The sequence below is a fragment of the Ooceraea biroi genome, chromosome 5, assembly GCF_003672135.1.
Source record: "Ooceraea biroi isolate clonal line C1 chromosome 5, Obir_v5.4, whole genome shotgun sequence".
Classification (NCBI taxonomy): domain Eukaryota; kingdom Metazoa; phylum Arthropoda; class Insecta; order Hymenoptera; family Formicidae; genus Ooceraea; species Ooceraea biroi.
In genome coordinates, this window is record NC_039510.1 from 7,056,692 (window position 1) to 7,075,036 (window position 18,345).

The 18,345-nt window shown below is 42.4% G+C and overlaps 1 protein-coding gene across 8 annotated transcripts in view; it reads right to left on the minus strand.

Moving 5' to 3' along the window:
• Positions 1-949: 949 nt before the first annotated feature.
• The window catches only part of LOC105287547 (four and a half LIM domains protein 2), a 60,404-nt gene continuing 43,008 nt past the window's right edge, over positions 950-18,345 (minus strand). For 6 of the 8 annotated variants that reach the window (XM_011353147.3, XM_011353144.3, XM_011353148.2 and 3 more), the window contains 5 exons: positions 17,067-17,267; positions 15,965-16,139; positions 4,080-4,249; positions 3,645-3,831; positions 950-3,359 (listed from right to left, as the gene is read on the minus strand). In XM_011353147.3, the coding sequence (XP_011351449.1) occupies positions 3,202-3,359; positions 3,645-3,831; positions 4,080-4,249; positions 15,965-16,139; positions 17,067-17,267 (891 nt within the window). In that variant the 3' untranslated portion in view covers positions 950-3,201. Of the gene's footprint in view, positions 3,360-3,644; positions 3,832-4,079; positions 4,250-11,769; positions 12,560-15,964; positions 16,140-17,066; positions 17,268-18,345 lie in introns of those variants that run through there. The other 2 variants (XM_011353149.3, XM_020034356.2) reach the window with 2 other exon arrangements.

The following is an 18,345-nucleotide window of genomic DNA, read 5'->3' on the forward strand; positions in this document are numbered from 1 at the left end:
CGCGCTGTCGCACACAGAAGAGGCGAGCGTGCATTGACTTGTCGTGTGACCTCCGACAACACGACCTTGATGCGTCGATGATGAACTCGAGGCGGAGGGTATTTCACGTACGGTGACCCTGGGCGCATCCAACCGTGTGTGTATGTGTATGTGCCGAAATGAATTTGCACTTTTGCGATACATGCCTTTCTCGGCCGAAAAACCAGTCTCGCAAATAGGTAAAACTGAACAAACGAGCAAAAAATGAGATAACTAGTAGAACCGAGAAAGAAAGAAAGAGAAAGGGAGGAAGAGTTATGGGCTCATTAATCTTGATGAGAATACAATCGCGCAGCATCATGCATTACCTATAATCTTCTCGTTCTTCGTTTTATGTAAAAGCAGATAATTGAATTGAACTCGACAGACGTTTACTCAACTTTGAAATTGCGATTACCCATTAAGTTAAATTGTTAACGCTTCGAAAGAATTGGATAAAATATCGAAAATTGGTATGATTTGATGAAGAAGCATTCGACAGAAGCATTACGCTAATTAATAATCGAATTTTCCCACGAATGATTGTTTTATCTTGCAAGAGGGAATGGTATAGACATCTGGAGATGAAAGGTGGAACTTGATTCCACCTTCTGTCTGCGAGCGGATCATCGACGTACGATGATTTTGTTCAGCGGTCTACCAGATGGCAGCGGAATACGTCATTAACCGGATAATTAATTACGCTTTTGTACCAATTAATTAATGTTAACTCGTTCTGCGCGCATCAAATTCGTATAAACGAATAATTTACGTAAATCGATATTTGATCGCATCACGAGTCTAAATATTGAATATTGATTTAACGAACAAATTATTTGCAAATGTGCACGTCTGCCTTTCTTCTCTCTTTTGTTAATCTACTTCGGCAATTATCGTGAGTTAGGGACGGGGAACTTGGCGAGACTCTCGCGCGTAAATAATTACATTTATTTATTTATCAATTTTACAATGTGTAACAGTGTGTATAGGGTACGCTGAATAATAGAATAATCTCTTTCTTTTTTATCGTTTACTAATTAAGGCGATTAGTGTGTAAGTGACTCCGTCGGGAACATACATACATTATATGTATATGTATTATAGCACATGTGTGTGACTTGCATTTTGGTCGCGACTCGAAGGTCCGAACGTTCGCGGTGGTCCGAACCTAGTAGGTTCCCGTGTTCTCGTAGGCTCGGCGCGCGCGCGCCGCACTTACTTTCGTTTCACGTTGTATAACAATATAGATTTGATATTAAGTATCTCGTAAAATTACTGTAAGACGTTAGTGTTCCTCTTTTTTTTTATCTTTTTCTTTTTAGCTCCTACGGTACTCGGTGCGGATAAGGCCACGATAGTACAGTGTTTCCGCGTGCGTCCGCCGCACACATTCGTACGCATACGTGTGTCTGTGTTGTGTATTGCGAGTACGACCGCTCTGTATGTGCGTGTGTACGTGTGAGTACGTGTGTGTTCTTCCTACTTTTTTTTTCGCTCTGTCGTCTTCCCTTTTTTTTTTCGTTTTTCAATAAAATTCTCTTTAATTAATGTTAGTGCAAAAAATGCTTGACGTGTGTCTGTGTTGTGTATCCGTGTTGTTCCGTGTGTGACATGTGTGTATGTGTGTGCGCGCGCGATTCACACGGGATGACGGATCTTTAACGACGATGCGCGCCTATTTCTCTCGACGGACGAGAGAAAGGGAGAGAAAGACTGAAACGAGAGAAAAAAGCCGCAGGACATCGTCGAACGAGAGGAGGATTAAGATGAATCGAAAGAATTCATAGATATCATTATAGATATTAATTATTATCACTTTATCAACATTTTCATAAAATCAGCGGCCTCCTCGAGAAATAACCCACGTTGCGGATCGATTTATTTTCGCGAATAATTAATAAAATGATAATTGAAGTCCAGATTATTTATCATATAAAAAATCGCTAAGTCACTTAGCGGTTTTCCCTCGGAAGTTTATTTCTCCGCTAATGTTCGAGAAATTAATTGTGGGTATTGTAGTATTACATTTGGACGTTAGACACACGAGAGGTGTACAGCATCTCGTACGAAGAAGAAAAGAGAGAAAGAGAGAGAGAAAAGATAGAGAAAAAATTGTGGTGTGTCAGCAGAATGAACTCATGTCGGTGTCAGTGGCGTGCGTGTACGTGTTGGACCGTCGTGTGTTCGCGAGTGGGAGTCGAATAGAAATAACGTCGCTATACGTATATCAAATTTAGTTCTCCATAAGAATATATCTATGTATAATATATAACATATAGAACTCTCTCTGCGCGCGCGCGTATATCTCTCTACCATTGTACAAAGCGAAAACGATATTAATATTAGTAACAACATGAGAGAGCACGTGGAGAGTGCGTTAAGGCTTACTCATACTCGTGTATCTCCAATCGAAAACGCTCGTTTCGTATCGACGATCATTTCTTTTTTTTTTAATAACAGTAAGGCGATTTGATTTCTTTTCCCTCACATCGATTTCCTCAGCTCGCCGATCGTTTCTTTCTTTTTTTTTTCTCTTCCGATATCCTCGTTTCTTTCGCTCTTCGATATCCCGATCGCGACGCGACGATCGAACGGGTAATCACGCGAACGCGCGCGTGCTTTTCCCTCCGTTGCGATCCTAAACACACGTGGAACGATACAACGAACACAGACTAACGTCACTACGACTACGAAAAGCTAGGAACGATGCTCGCGTTTCTTTCCTCTCTCTCTCTCTCTCTCTCGCGCCGTCCGTCCTCCCTGCGAACGATCCTCTCATCGGCGACCGCGAAATCACTGCGCTGACCAAGACGAGAGCTTGGCCGGAGGATTCTCGAGCTTTCCCTTTTGAGGGAGAAAGCCGGCGCGGAAAATTTCGTCAAGACGCATCTCGATCGCGTGTGGCAGAACTTTTCGCGTCGACTCGAGCTCTCTCTTTTCCTCTTTTTTTATGTATAACTTTTGTTATATTTTTATCTCGCGTTTTCTTACGCGATTTCTACAATCTCGAAGTCGCTGAGTGAAATCGCGGCGACGGTATCGTTACGGCGCGCGGCGGAGTCCGCTCGATTGAATTCTCTCCCCCTCGCGTCGGAAGTTTGTCCTGCTCTCCCTTTGTCCCTTCTATCCCTTTGCTCTTCTCCGTCGATCCCGCCGTCGTTCTCGTGAAGTCCGCGCACGCTTTTACATCAGCTTCATCTTGGCGCACTCGGGGCAGATGATGTCGTCGCCGTCGGTGATGAAGCCACGTCCGACCAGCGAGGTCTTGCAGCCCGCGCAGATGAAGCAATCGTTATGCCAGTGCCTGTCCTCGAACGAGATGAAGCGAGTGCCGCCAATGCCTGGAAATCAAACGTCGCGCTCGGATTAGGTCATTTCAGTTTAATTTTTACTTCCGCACTTGATGTGTGCTTATGGTCGCGTTTTCTAAAAATGCGCGGAAAATCTCAGCGAAAATATTAAAACGCCAAAGAGTTTTAATTATATTTGCGAGCCATCAATAAAAGAGTGTTTTACTTTAAAATTGATTAAATTTTGAGATCTTAAAGTTACTTAATTGTTAAAAAATGAAAAGTTGCAAGTTGCGAGGACATGTTGTATACTGTATAATACACTCGATATCGTACCGGTGATCGGCTTGGAACAAGCGGTGCACCTCTTGGCAAAAAGCTCGCCGAAGCACTCAGCGCAGTACGGCTTGTCGTCACGCGACGTGAATCGCTGTCCCGCCAGAGAGTTGTTGCAGTTGCTGCAGGTGAAGCAGTCTCTGTGCCACGGCTCGTTCTTGTATGTCACGCCGCCGCTGGTGATGATCTGCGATACAGAAAGAGTTCACGAATTTTACAAGTTGCCTCAACGATACAAATGTTATTTGTTAGTTGTGACAGGTTTCATTCTTCGGAATCCAAATTTTCCAAATTTTTCGAAATTTGCGGTCTCTCGTGACGAAGGAGACCTCGTTTTTAATTCGTCCGTCACGCTCGATGAGCTTTTTGCGCGACACGCAATATAACGCGGATGCGAGACGATAGTCATCCGATGCGGCAAAAGGTGCGGCTCACCTTGTTGCACTTAACACACCGGGTGGCGAACTTGTCTTCGTAGCATCCGGCACAGTAGATCTCCTGCTCACGCGGGATGAAGCTCTTCGTGCCAATTGGGTTCTTGCAGACCACGCAGCAGAAGCACTTCTCGTGCCACTGTCTGGTCTTGTATTCCATCTTCTTGGTACCTGAAACGCGCAAGCAACAAGATGGTGTAAAACTCGATGCACCTTTAGAATTCACCCTTGGAATAACGCATCTTTTGAAATCAAACGATCTAACTTGGATCGCATAAGTTTACTTGAACGAAAAGGAGAAGAATCTTCGCATCATTATTTATATTTAAAACAGGAAAAAAGATATTTCTTCCTTAATTTCAAACCTCTCTTCAATTTCATTTAATTAAATAAAAATTAATTTTCCTTTCAACCTCTGTATTTGTAACCGATTTCACACAGTTAAAATTATTTTCGCGCTCGTTTATTACGTTTATAATTTAATTCGTCTAAGAAACCAATAGCGAAATCATAATGAAAAATGCAAATCGAAGTCTCGAACGGACGATGGTAGCAAAATTTTTTTAGCATCCCTGTTTTAGCGTCTAGACGAGCGGCGGGTTGCGTGCGACGACTGGCCAGCTGCACCACCGCGATTTCGTTCGCGTGCATCGTCATCGTCTGGGCGAACCCCCTAGTAAAATGAATTCTTTACGAGTTTCCCCATCACCCCCATCACGCGTAAGGCACCTCCGTGCCTTGCATACGCGAATTCAATCGATTTGCGGAGTCTTTTCGTTCTTGAGCGGATGCGGTATTTCTGTTCGATTCGCGTTTGAACTGCGCATTAAACATCGTCAGCCTTTGTCTTCATCGCGATCTGTAATTAGTACACACAGATGCGGACGATCACACGGGAACGCGAACACCCGCGCGAAATTAACCGCAGTGCGGTTTCGCGATTGCGATTTCGGCGAGCCGCAGCAGCGATGAGTCAGGAAACTCGGATTGCACAGACAGATTGCAGACAAATGCGACCTTCATCTAGCAACTGTCGACTGCGATGCGGTCAAGATCACCTCGAAATGTTAATAGAGAGATGGTTTTACGGAGCGGTTTTGTAGCAATTTATTAGATATTCGATTATTTTATCGATTTTATGCGTAAAGCTTTTCGCGGCATTTATTTGTTTTATTTTGTTCCATTGGAGAAATTCTTTATTATATATTTTTAACCGAGACAAGAAGAATTCAATAAATCATCCATCGATAAAACTGCCTTTGTTTATTAGAGCTTTATCTAGGAAATCATTAGTTACTAGGATTACGAAGTGTTCTATTATTATATAATGTTGTTATTATCTTGGCATAGCAACCTTATCAATGTTCTCGAAAAACGACTAGGCTGTGTGAAAAGACTGATATCTCTTCCGCTAATACAATAATCACCCTAAAGCTCAAGTGATACGATTACAATAGAAAATAGACGTTCGATGTGTCATACGCGGAAATGAAAGCTTTACTGCTTTACAAACATCCGAGATCGAAACGGTGATTTTTGTCAGGCTGTTTCGTTCGCGTGTTCATCGTAGTGAAATCACTGTAATTTGGAATCGGGAAGAAAACGGTGTCTCTCGTTTCCGCGTGTTTTCGTGAGGATCCAGGAGCATTATGCGAGGAACGTGACGTGATGTAACGCTGGCGGACGAGCATTGTCAGCTCGTTATCGTGGTCACGTTCTGGCCTGTGATCTGAGAAATGGCAAGATAACGTCGCAGATCCGCCGATTAGGAAACGCGGACGTATATCGTCTGCCGTTAACGTTACACGCGAATTGCGTACTTCAAACTGCAACTTGTACGTTAGCTTAGTATAATACTAATTATAATAATACCAACTGCCGTAATGATATAATTATTGTATCAAAATGTACGCTGTTTTATCGAAATAACGATGAGATGCAAACTACATTCCTCACAGAGCTCCCTGTAATTATTTAAATTTTTAATGTTGCCTCTTTGAATAGCAAAGTAGGTTAATAAATCTCAACATCACTTTTAACATAGAAGTCCTCTCTCCACGATACTTTTATTCCTCTTTATATTCTTCGCTTACGCAATCGATTAATGGATTAAATTTATTCATGCGGACCTCGTGATAACGTGGGCGTTCGCCTTGTCCCTTGTGTTCACGTTTCTTAGTTTGCCCTCCGTGAGACAAGACGAATTAATAATGTGCCTCTCCCTCTATTTCGGAAGGTGAGCTAAGGCGCGGGAAATGACACACTTTAATGTGACATTAAGGATGATAACGCGTCTCGTGAATCATCAGCTCGATTTCACGATGACGAAGGATCACGTCTACAAGATGACAGCTCGGATCAAAAGATTTTGTTTCATTAAAAAAAAGCAGATGCTCAAATCCTTTTCTCTTTTTTTTAAGAAACGAGAAGACGTGTTTCCAAGAATAATATTTCACGCATCGAAATGCGACTTTGTCAAAATTAATCTTAAATCCATCCCGAATGTCTCGATACATTCAAAGAACTCTCCCGTTACCGTATGCGGAAATCGTGTCTGGTATTACCGTATAAGCGTCGATAATCGCCCCCATCACAGTCGACGAGGATTAATGAACAGCGCGCAATATCTGCCCGACACTTACCGGGCTCATCAATCACCGCGAATCGAGAGAAACTCGTTAAATTACTCATTCGTCAGCGAACACCCGCGGACGAGCATTTAATAAATTGGCTTTTCCAGTTGTAGACTACACACCGCGCAGCCAGCGGACATAAGCGGCCAATTCAGAGCACCGTTGCACCGTTACGTTATTAAGTGGCTAATTATCCCGATCCCATGTCTTGATCGTTTCGCCCGTTAACGTTACAATTACGTCGCTGATGATCAATTTAACGTCGTCATAATGCAAATTTAGAGAAGTTAACGTGAAGGCTGATTCGAGGCACACTTTTGGTATCGCTTCGTGATGAACGGAAAAGATGCTGTAAACGTTATTTGCATCTTTGAAATTAGTTATTAATTGAAACAGAGCTTTATTACGGAAGTAATCTTCTCTAAGGGGTTGTAATTGGAATTTATTGCAATATCTGTGACGTGTTCAACAAGAAAACGCAATAAATTCTATTTTGAATTTTATTGTCCATCTTTCTGTATTCTCTTTTTTCTTTTTGAGTGAAATTTCTTGAAATTATTCATATTATATTATATTTATTATATATTTATTTTATCCTTATTTCACATGTATATCTCATTTCGATACGATACAATGCACTGCGAGGAGCATGCTAAAGATGGACACTGACGTTTCGTATCTTTCGTACACGACGTAAACCGCCTCGTGGACCACTATGACTCAAATCAGGAGACCCGTGACGTCACGTTGGGGCCAGGCAATACCTCCGTATATGTATAAAGCTAATGGCCCAAGGCCGATGTGGTAATCTTACGCTCGCGTTGATCCGTGAGCCGTTCACGCTATGAGCAGTGAGCTTCTGTTAAAAAATCGAATGTCCGCGTAAGAATCCGTACTTGTCAATATAAGTCATTTGTATACGGTCACTGTATGGAATATCGTCTTATATAATAAGCTTGTCTCGTTATTTCAATTTTCTAGGACGTGTGACGTATCGAAAAATCAGCGAATAATTTTCTCCGCATTCTCCCATAATTAATCAAATGAAAATCCATTGGATCACGGTGTCTCTACAGGTGTAACGAGGGTGTGTTGAAACTTGAACAGTCCGGTATGTAAATGCATAATTACAGATACAGATGTTTGATGCAGCAGTTGCCACTTATATCTCGGATGAAGGCAACGCGCGGTGCCATCCTTCGAGATTGCATGTCGCTGATAAACGAGAGGGGAGCGCGTCTTTAAAACCTACTTAGGAAGTGTCATTCACGCGCTTAAATGACTCGTCCCGTTTGTTACGGTAATGAAATGTCTTTTCCCAGTGACGTGACGAAGGAGATTTTTCAATTTCCTTCGCAGACAGTCGCAAATACCGTTCGAGGATCATACCGTTAATATCCTCTTGGGCGACGCAGCGTCGCGATTTTTAAAGTACTCCGGGATTGCTGGATGTTTCCTTAGTCCTTTAGGTTGATTTTAGGGATATGGCATTCTGACGACTTATTCTGTGCTACCTTCCTTAATTGGATGAACAGCGAAGCCAACAGACACCGTCTATTCTATTTTCGCATCCGCGAATGCTGCCGTTAATTATCGTCACTCTTTCTCTCCGCGGCGCTCGCCGATCGTTAACGCGGCTGTTCCACCGGATTTTACAATTATCACTCGTCAAATTGGTAACGCGCCCTCGCAGGCCGACTGTACCGTGGCGCAGAAGCTGCCTTTCCTCCGTCAGGTCTAAATATAATTTAACGAGAAGCAGAAGCTATGCCAGTCCGAAAATTTCCTGACCCATGCAAATACGAGCGTTCACTAAAACGCGCGAGAATCAACGCAGTCGACTTGCACGTCGCGATTATTCAACGCGTGTAAATCCATTTGCATCCATCTGAAAATTCGTTTTTATTTCAATTACAGCGTAAGAGAATTAAATTTTAAGCTTTTTTCTTAGTCTCAAAATTCCACTTTTTAATGGCTCAAAACGTGCATTCATTTATAAATATGCTCGTATTTTTTTAACAAGTTGATGATTGTCTCCTCTCGATTAATTCACGTGATTAATTGATTGATAATTTACGAATTGATTTACAATCGTGTTAACGTACACGTGGTTCAACGTCGAATGTTCGCGTTCTTATTGAAATGAAGGCCAAAGTTAAAGATCACGACCGGGGATAACGATACGTTTCGTTTCGGACACGCCGGACCGGGTGACGTTGAAGCATGTACAATGTATCGACATGCTGTAGCCGTTACTTGTAGCGTTGCTAATGATATCATACATATTAATACATCGATATCAAGCGCCTTATCCGCGCATGGAACCACGTTTTCAATTTCGATGCGCAATTTGATAATCCCGCGCGTACTACCGCGTCGATCGCAACGTTTCTGTTCATCGCAATTTATCGATCCATGCATTGATCTGTCGTTTTGTCTTTCTTATCTCCCTCCTTTTTTACCGTTTTAGCGATAAAACGGTACTGTACAAGCCCATTCATTGCAAATTGCACAATCATCCGCCTCTCCTAGAGCCAAATAATGCGCATTGAAAATTCCGACGAGGTGAATTGCATAAACTTTTGTTGTCACAATAGCCCGAGCGCGTCTCCGACGTAATGTCGTTCTTGTCGCACAAAAGCAAATTCCAAAGTGTTTCGCAAAAATGATTTGTGTCAATCAGCGTGCACGATCGCGACGATACCTGATTACGTGTCCGCGCGAATAAATTATGGTCCAAACAAGTGCGCGTGAAATTTTCGCGTAATTAAAGAAATGTCAGATAACGTCGTCAGATAAAATGTTAGGGAACATCCTCCTCCTCCTTCCCAATTTATTTCGCCACGTGGCAAGATAATTGCTCTTCGCTAATCGACTTCTCCTCTATCGATTAGAAATTAATCACAAGCTTGTTGCCTGAAGATTGCCTCATTCAATTAATTCGATGAAATCAATACGCGTGCAGTTGAATATTTTCAATCTAAGCGCGTACGTGCCGGTTGCTTCGACGTTTACGATGTCGTGAGTCACGTTTGCAATAACATCAATCATAGATACGCAACTGTACAGACTTCGCGTGAAGCTGTCCGTTCATGCAGAGTGTCCAAGGCCCAATATTAACATCTGATGCGATTTTAATGTTCACCTGCGTGTCGGGAATTTTACCTAATTCCAGTCATTCAAAAATCAGACCTGTCTGCGTTGGATATTAACGGTGTAACATCCTTAATATAAAGTCTGCCGTTTTGTTTGCGTGTATTACCACGCTGCGTGCACGGTAAACCAATACCGTTATTTTAATTTTACGTCTGTGTATTTACGTGCGCAGATAAATCCGCAAATTAATAATATTAAATTGCGTTAATTTTTTCGCGAAGAGAAATGTAAGAATAATAAGTGCATGCAGTGCAATAAGCTTAGTGGAGGAGTTTTCTCCTTTCGCAAAACATAACAAACATATTATCGTATTGAATTGAATTATCCCCTTCTAACTGTTCATCGAGATTAACTCGAGACGGATTTGCGTCTCGGGCCTCGTGCGTCCCGCAAAAGCGCGGCTATTTTTACGGATGATGATCCTCGCGCGCTTCTATCGCCGCCGATATTATTGAGTGGCTGATTTGCATAACCATATTTGACCGTCACATCTACGTGTATATCGCACGTGCGATTAAGATGACAGAACGAAGACGCGCGCGTGCACTCGCACGACGCAAATGCTGCCTGCATCGCGCGACCGTGATTTCCTCGCGATGTCTTCTGCCCACCGCGATTCTGTGCAAATATTTGTCGGGAATGAACACACATATGCACATATGGATGCGAAAAGGTAATCTTCCGCGACGCCGCTATCATCAGCGACGATAACGCGAATGGCGGGTAAACCGATAATTGCAGAACAAACGCATTAGCGTCGCGGTAAACTACAAATTCCACGGCGCGAAGGGCGAGACACCACGACGCCTCGTATCGAACTCATCGATTCGATACCGATCCGCTTGGGAATCGAGGCTTCGCATCAGGTGGCAATTAGCGAGTCGGCCAAGAGCATTGCACACATTGAATGATTACGCGCACGCGCGCGCTTGTATTTCCTGATAAGGTCACGCTCGAGGTTTTCTATCCGTTCTCTCTCGCTCCCTCGTTCTTTCTGTCTTTTTCTTTTTTCTCTTTTCTTCCTTAGCCTTTCTCTGCTACGCTATCATTACGCTTGACCGTTTCTGATTCAGCATCAGCTGGTTCTTTCGGCGCCGCGAGAGCTTCGAAAACTTCGAAGAGCGAGCATAGATGAAAAACATGATAGATACTAATAGATGCATCGAATGTGGAAATCTTGATGGAACACGTACATGTGTGATATCCCGTTAGATCTTTTTTAATTCTACCGCTTAATCGGCGTGTCTAATTGTGCACGTAGAGTGTAGAATGTAGGATGTGACTGTACAATTCACATTACATTAACGTAAAACATCAATTCTGGAGATGAATATTATCATCAATCTCAATTTTGTTAATTAAATAAAAGTCATTAATTGAATTAAATTTGCAAGTTTCGCGAATCTAAAACGTTCAATGATCCCAAGTGATAGGCTTTAAAATTCTATTCTTAAAAATATTCGATAACACTTGCGTGTTCATTAGCCATCGCATCATGACAGTACGCGAATACTGCAGCGCTTGATAGTATCCATAATACAAAACCGTTCTTATTTCACAAAACTCTTAGGAAACTTTTTGCAGCGCACTGAAACGTCTGCTCTAGAAAACAACGAACGAAACAAATTAATGTGCCGCGTGTTCCTCACGTCGATCGATACAAGAGAATTATCGTCTCACTAAACAAACCGTTCTAAAATGCTTTCGCGATTCTTTCGCGTTATTGCGAAAACACCAGATATGCATGGTAAATATTATTTCGCGATGTTTATATACTTATCATAATATTTCAAGTGTTACAATATTAATCTTTCAAAAATGTTCGTTATAACAAATATCGATTCATTAATATTGCGATCCCTATAATTCGCATTCGAGACGAACGATCGTCGCAATCGTCACCTGGATCCGCTTTCTTCGGGTCCCCGACCAAGCAGTCCTTGCCCAAACAGCATCGGAATTTAGGATCGCCGTTCATGGGGACCATACTGAAGATCGCGACGTCCTCGTCCTTCTCCTTTGCCCGTCTGATCCTCTCCTCGCCCACTGTCTTCGTCTGCAGGTGCAGCTTGCTTGACAGCCGTTCGCTCAACGCGTCGGTGGCCATGCTTCCTTCCTCTCTCGCGACTGAATCTCTTCCTTTCTTTCTCTCTCACGCTGCCGCGAAATGATCGCACCACCAAGAAACACGCGCTCGCGTTCACCAGTCGCTGCGAGGTCTGCGCGAAACGCGAACTCTGAAGCGGAAATCTCGTCGCGCCTCTCTTACTTGGCGCTCTGCGTCGAACGCGATCGATTCGATGATATCATGATCTCGATGCCTCCGAGAGATGTAGATCCGCGCGAAATGCTCGCGAATGAATTATAATTATTTCAATTCTAATTATTACAATTCAATTACAATTATTTCAGTCTCGATCGCGTGACGAATTGAAATCAAAAGCGTACCGATCGCGAAGATTTCGTTCAGGAATTCGTTATTTCGAATCTGGAGCTTGCGAGTTTCTCGTGCTGTAAGGGAGCGAGATAAACTGCAAATATGGAAGAGAAAGGCCGGTGCCCGGTGCCCGAATAATCGAACGTGGAGAATCGAGCGTGCGATTGAGCCGAGGTCTTGCGAGCCACTGAAGGCGGACGGCTCTTCAGCTCACGCTGGAGAGTCACCGTTGCGAGCAGGCGCAACGTGTGTTACCGTGTGATAACTTGCGGCCGCTATACAGGCAACGCGAGTAAGCTATGCCTGATTATATCTGGAAATGCGCCTCCACGTTTCGGCCTCCCGCAGAACCCCGCGCTGATCTTGGAAACACGATGCAGGTACTCGAGTTAGGTTCTAAATTCTCGATTTTGATCCTTCGTCTTCTCCGATCAAGAAAATTTAAACGCGATACATCGCTCTTGCAATCTGCGTGGACGTGGTACTAAATGTCAAATAAAACATTGTGCCGCGGAGAGAATAATTATAATTACTTTGTTATATTATTGAATAATGTAATCATTAAAACTGAATTAATGCGTGTCATTAAATTATCGATAATGTTATTTGCTTTTTTTGATTAAATTTCTTGCCAATCAAGTAATATTGATTTCTTAGGTATAATGAGATCTATCGCGGCAATGAAGTGCACCAATTCATACGTTTCAAACGCATCGTTGACCAACGTCACATCGTTCGCGCATTTCGTTCTCAATTAGGGTATTTCTATCGCCGTTGCGTTACACGTTGCAGGTAGTTCCTCAAGGATTCCGCATATTGCGAGCTTCGATCATCGATCGAATCGAAATTATGTTCACTTAACGCGGCGCACACCTATATACAGGAACCACGCGAACCCCGACCTCGATTTTAACGGCGCATTTCTGCTCAATTTGGAATCGATTTTTTCCGCAATCAGCGCACTAACGCAGTTTTAATAGTGCTAATGTAACAAGCGAATACAAAAGCGATTCTCAAAAATTTATTATAATTACACCGTTCAGATCGCAATTTGCATATCTAAAACTTTCAGAAATTGATTGAAACTTTATTTCAATGTAGAGTGACTCTTCGATCGGTTTTCCGGCAGAACAAGGACACGGAAAATCGAACTCCAACATAAATCGCATGTTTGTGGTATCGCTAGTCCAATTTGGATTTTATTAGCGATCCCGAGGATTGATACGTGATAGCTCGCTAAATGTCGAGCCCCGTATACGGACACACGCTGGCACGGACGGCGAATCACTCGACGACGATCCTCCACGATTCACTCACGTCAGCCAGATCCTTCTCATTTGTCAAAAGCGAAATTGCGACTCGCCCCGACTCCCACGTTGTCTGATCTTCCTCGCCGAGGAAGTATCACGCAAATTGCAGCCTAACGAGCTGCGTCGCGACGATAGCTAAGTCTAGTGATGAGTTTATCTTTTCGACTCTTGCGATTAATTAATGTAATTATGTGATTTTAATGTAATTTTTTGTGATTTCTGCATACAATGTTAGACATCAAGTGAACATCAAATGGAATCCAATGATTTGAATATTGGGAAAAGATGGTTGATTGCGCGATGATACTTTGCGGCATCTACCGGCATCGAGGGCGACTTTTTTCCACCTAGGTTCGTTCTTAGACCCGCTTCTTAAATTCAGGATTCTTCTTGCACTCTTTGTTTTACTCGCATCAAGGCCTACGAGTCTACAATATCTTCCCGAGCGCTTAGACACAAGTTACGTCATATCTATTTAGATTGAATTTCTCTCGCCTGTTTTATCTCATTGGTATCGAAGCCCGTAAGTTTACACACGCGAGCTCTCCCATGAACATTAGATATTGAAATTACGTCAGATCTATCTCGGGTGAAGACATGCATCGCGTTACTCAGTGAACTCGCGGACAAACGCGCGATCGTCGATTTTTAAGCGTCCGGCAATCGCTCGAATGCATCGCACTGCAAAATACTGCGCGTTGTATTATTATGTAGGCCATCGGTCCCTTGTACGGTCCCCGCGGGGTCCGAAGGCTGCGGCGCGAACTTTAAGCAACGAGGTGGATACGGCGATAATCGTCTCAGTGTAATCACCGGTTTCTCACCGTCTCGAAAAAGGCCGACCGCCACAGTTACCCGGTAACCTTTCGGATCCGTTTACGCGCGCACCTCGATTCCGCACTCAAATTTGATCGCCAAAGAACACGAAGTACGGAACGTAATATTTTAAATGTTCAATGTTAATCGCGCGCGTACTATAAAATTCTCGTAAAACCAAATTTCTGCAACGGCCCGTTTGTTCGCTACTTACTGTCGTTAATAAATAATAAGCGAATGGAGAAAAAGAGCTTTCTTAAATACAACAAAAAGTGCATTTGAATGATACAACAAAGATTTTCTACTGTCCAATTTTTGTCCAATTCTTGCAAACTTCTTTTATTTTACGTTTACAGTTTTATGCTTAAATTCTCGGAGATCATGAATATGAACTAGATGCTCATTATAAAGAATTCATTATATAAAAGGAATCATTATATAGAATTTATGTTCTATTAATTTGCGATGATATCACGTTGATTCGCTATTTTATTTTCCCAGAATTAACGGGATCTGATTACTGATTTTGCATTCGTGTCGTAACGTAGCCATCTCGTCGCAAGACAAGTTTGTATTAAAGAAGATGTTCACATTGAAGAATACAGACTGCGAACTCGGACAAGATCTCCGAGAGAAAGACAGACATGGTTCAATTAAGACTTCATGCAGAACGATTTGATGCCATTAGAGAGCCGACGAATTAGACGTCGAAGCGACGTGCTCGCACACTCAAAATGGCTCACAATAATTGGCCCGTGTCTGCAGTCGGAGCCTTGACTCAGTTACCTTAATAAGAAACGCCGAATACAAGATCTATCGCATTTCTCTCTCTCGTTCTCCCTCGCCCGTACGCTCACGCGTACCCGACACCATGAATCACTGTCGCAGTACGAAGTGATCGATTGAGAACAAGCATCAACATGAAATGGAAATTATTAGACAAGATTCGCCCTACTCGATCTTTCATCATTTACCGCGATCGTTACTCCGTATTCGTCTCACCGCGCGAGTTATTTCCTTCTCCCATTCATCTGAGTTTCATGGTGTGATTGTCGACGCGATTGTCGACAGTAAGAAGACAGATTGAAGCGCTCGTCTCACGTGATGCTTATCCTTCACGTGATGGATATCGATCAGCTCGACCGCTGCACAAGTCACGGATTTGTATTCTTACGATCGCACCCTCGTCTTCCCCTCGTTCACTGCTGTTCATTGCATCTCATCGTCAGGGTTTCACGACGCATCGTAAATTCTTCGGAGACATTACGATGCAGGAAAGTTCTGCGCAAGACTAGTAGCGCGTCGTAAAATCCATTTTCATCTTTCTACTCCATCTTAAATCAACTTTTTTACTTCCCCTGTTTTTCTTTTCAAGGTATGAAAGCAGAGAGACGAAGAGAGTCAGGTAAGACATTCCTTCTCGTTCTCGTTCGTTACAAATACGACGTTTGTAAACGGTCATGGTAGTCACTCTTACTTGACCCATCAAAACGATTGATTGACAGAGGGATCTCTTTCGTTGAGAATTACGTACCTGCACGGAAGATCTCGCCGCATCCATCACAACGGCTGGCGAACTGGGCGTCATAGCAGTTGCCGCAGTAAATCTTGTCCACCTTGCTACCGAATTGTTTGTCCACCAGGGACACCCTGCACCTGTTGCAGAGGAAGCAGGCCTCGTGCCAGTGCTTATCCTTGTACGACAGATCCTGAAAATAATGATCGATCACGTTAGATCCAATTAGAATTCTACTAATAATTATACCGATGTGCTATCTTTCCATATAATTCTATTTTTCTACGCGCATTTTTTCGCCTTATGTCTTGTCACGCAATTGCTTCGTCAATTTTTATTCTAATCTTTCTAGGATTACTGATTTATTCGCAGTAATGAAAAAATAACTTAGATGATTCTGATGTTAATAAATCAGGACTCGCGTGACACGATCGCAAGACAGCGAATAATGGTGTTATGGAATTATGTGTACTGTGAAAAGATACTCGAGCTTCCTTGAGCAGCTCCGCATGCTTTGCATCTGCATAAAATTAATCATTTCTGAATAGTAAAATTAACGCTTTCTGGAAACCGTCACGGATACAGTGCGTCCTCTCGTGGGAACTATTAATCACGCGAATTACATAACTCGCATGCAGTGATGACAACTCGGGAAAGATCACCCGTTTGTTAGCGGATCGATGATTTTTTTTCGCGCGTAGGAACGAGCGAAATATCACAATAACGATGCGCAAGAGAGCGGAAATCGATGTTCAAAGCCGATACACGGGTAGCCAGCATCATCGCTTCTATTTCTAGAAATGAGTAAGTCAACGCCCATGCCTCGCCATCTATTGACACCTAGTCTCGTAATCATTCGATGGCGGTTAATTGCGCCTTTAGGCTGAACAGCGAATGAAGCGCGGTAATTTATTGTTCCGTACGTACGTACGAAGAGGAAAAACGTTAGGACAATTTTGTAAGAACCCTAAACTCGATCTTCAAACCTGAAAGCAAACATATCTTTTCCTACTTATTTAAAGAATGCAAGATTTTGAAAATTGTCTGCACTTGGAGTAATTTTGTAATAAACAAAACTCGCGAATTCTATGTAAAAATACATCGTGAAAGATGAAAGTACCTTGGAGTCGATGCCGATAATTTTGTTGCACTCCTCGCAGCCATTGGCGAAGACGCTCTCGTAGCACTTAATGCAGTAAGGATGCTCGTCCCTGAGAACGTAGCGCTGTCCTGTCAGGGATTCGTCGCACTGCCAGCAGCAGAAGTGGCCGCTGTGCCAGTCCTTGTTCATCGCCTTTGTGTATTCGCCACTGAAAATTAACTGCAACGCGAATGCCATGCGTTTAGAATTCGCGGCACACTCGTGGAAAGCCGTCTCGGAATCTATGCATTTCTGACCATTCTTATTCAATCAAATCTAATTGTAAGTCTAAGTCAAACCTTGTACAATGATTTTTAAGATACACAAGGAGCTACATATCGCGCGGAATCGAAATATTTTTGATATATTTTTGAAGAAACAAATATCTAATTTTATGAAACATATCTCGTCTTATCGAGTAAAAATATGGAACATATCTGTAATTATAAAAACTAAATTTAAAATAGTAAGACAGTTGAAACATGATTTAATAATAACAAAATCCAAAAATTCAAAAAGTTTGTTTGGAATATTAATATAAAAATATATAGCTCCTTATATATAAACTTCTACTCTACAATGTTGCATGTAAGTAAATGAAAAGTACGATTGGTAAGTAAGGCAATATTTCAATGTTTGTGTTGCCTTATATATTTTTATATGTATATGATTTTCACTTTTGTTTTCATCATAGAAAGAATATTGTACAATGTTTGCGTAGTGGTACTTTGATTGGGTTGTTAACGTAGCTGTGACATAATGTGCAACGTTGACAATTGTAACGTATCGGTGGTTCTATGTTTACCATGTAATGGTCGTTGAATATTGATTAATTCTCAACATTAACGTATTAATGACATGTTTGTTCACTCGTGTATTGCGTGAACGTCTTTTATCCCCCATGTACAAACAACGAATTAAAGCGAATTGAATTGTTCTTCGAACTCGTAAATTTCAATCACGGTTCGAAACCTATAAATGTTCGCTGTAAATTAATTCACTCGCAAGATTCGAATTCTAATCGTGAATCAAGTCTTCAAGTTAGATTTTCGACACACGTGTCTGACTAATCATGTCCTCACGCTGATTTTTGCTGAATCACACACGATAGTCATCTCGAGACGTTTTTCATGGGTGCTTCATGGGAAACGTAAAACGTCCGGAAATTTCGGGGGTAACACAATAAGGAATTGCACGTTCCTCTCACAGTATCGTGTTTTCCATCGTGTTTTACCGCCCCGTCGAGAGTTCCTCGATC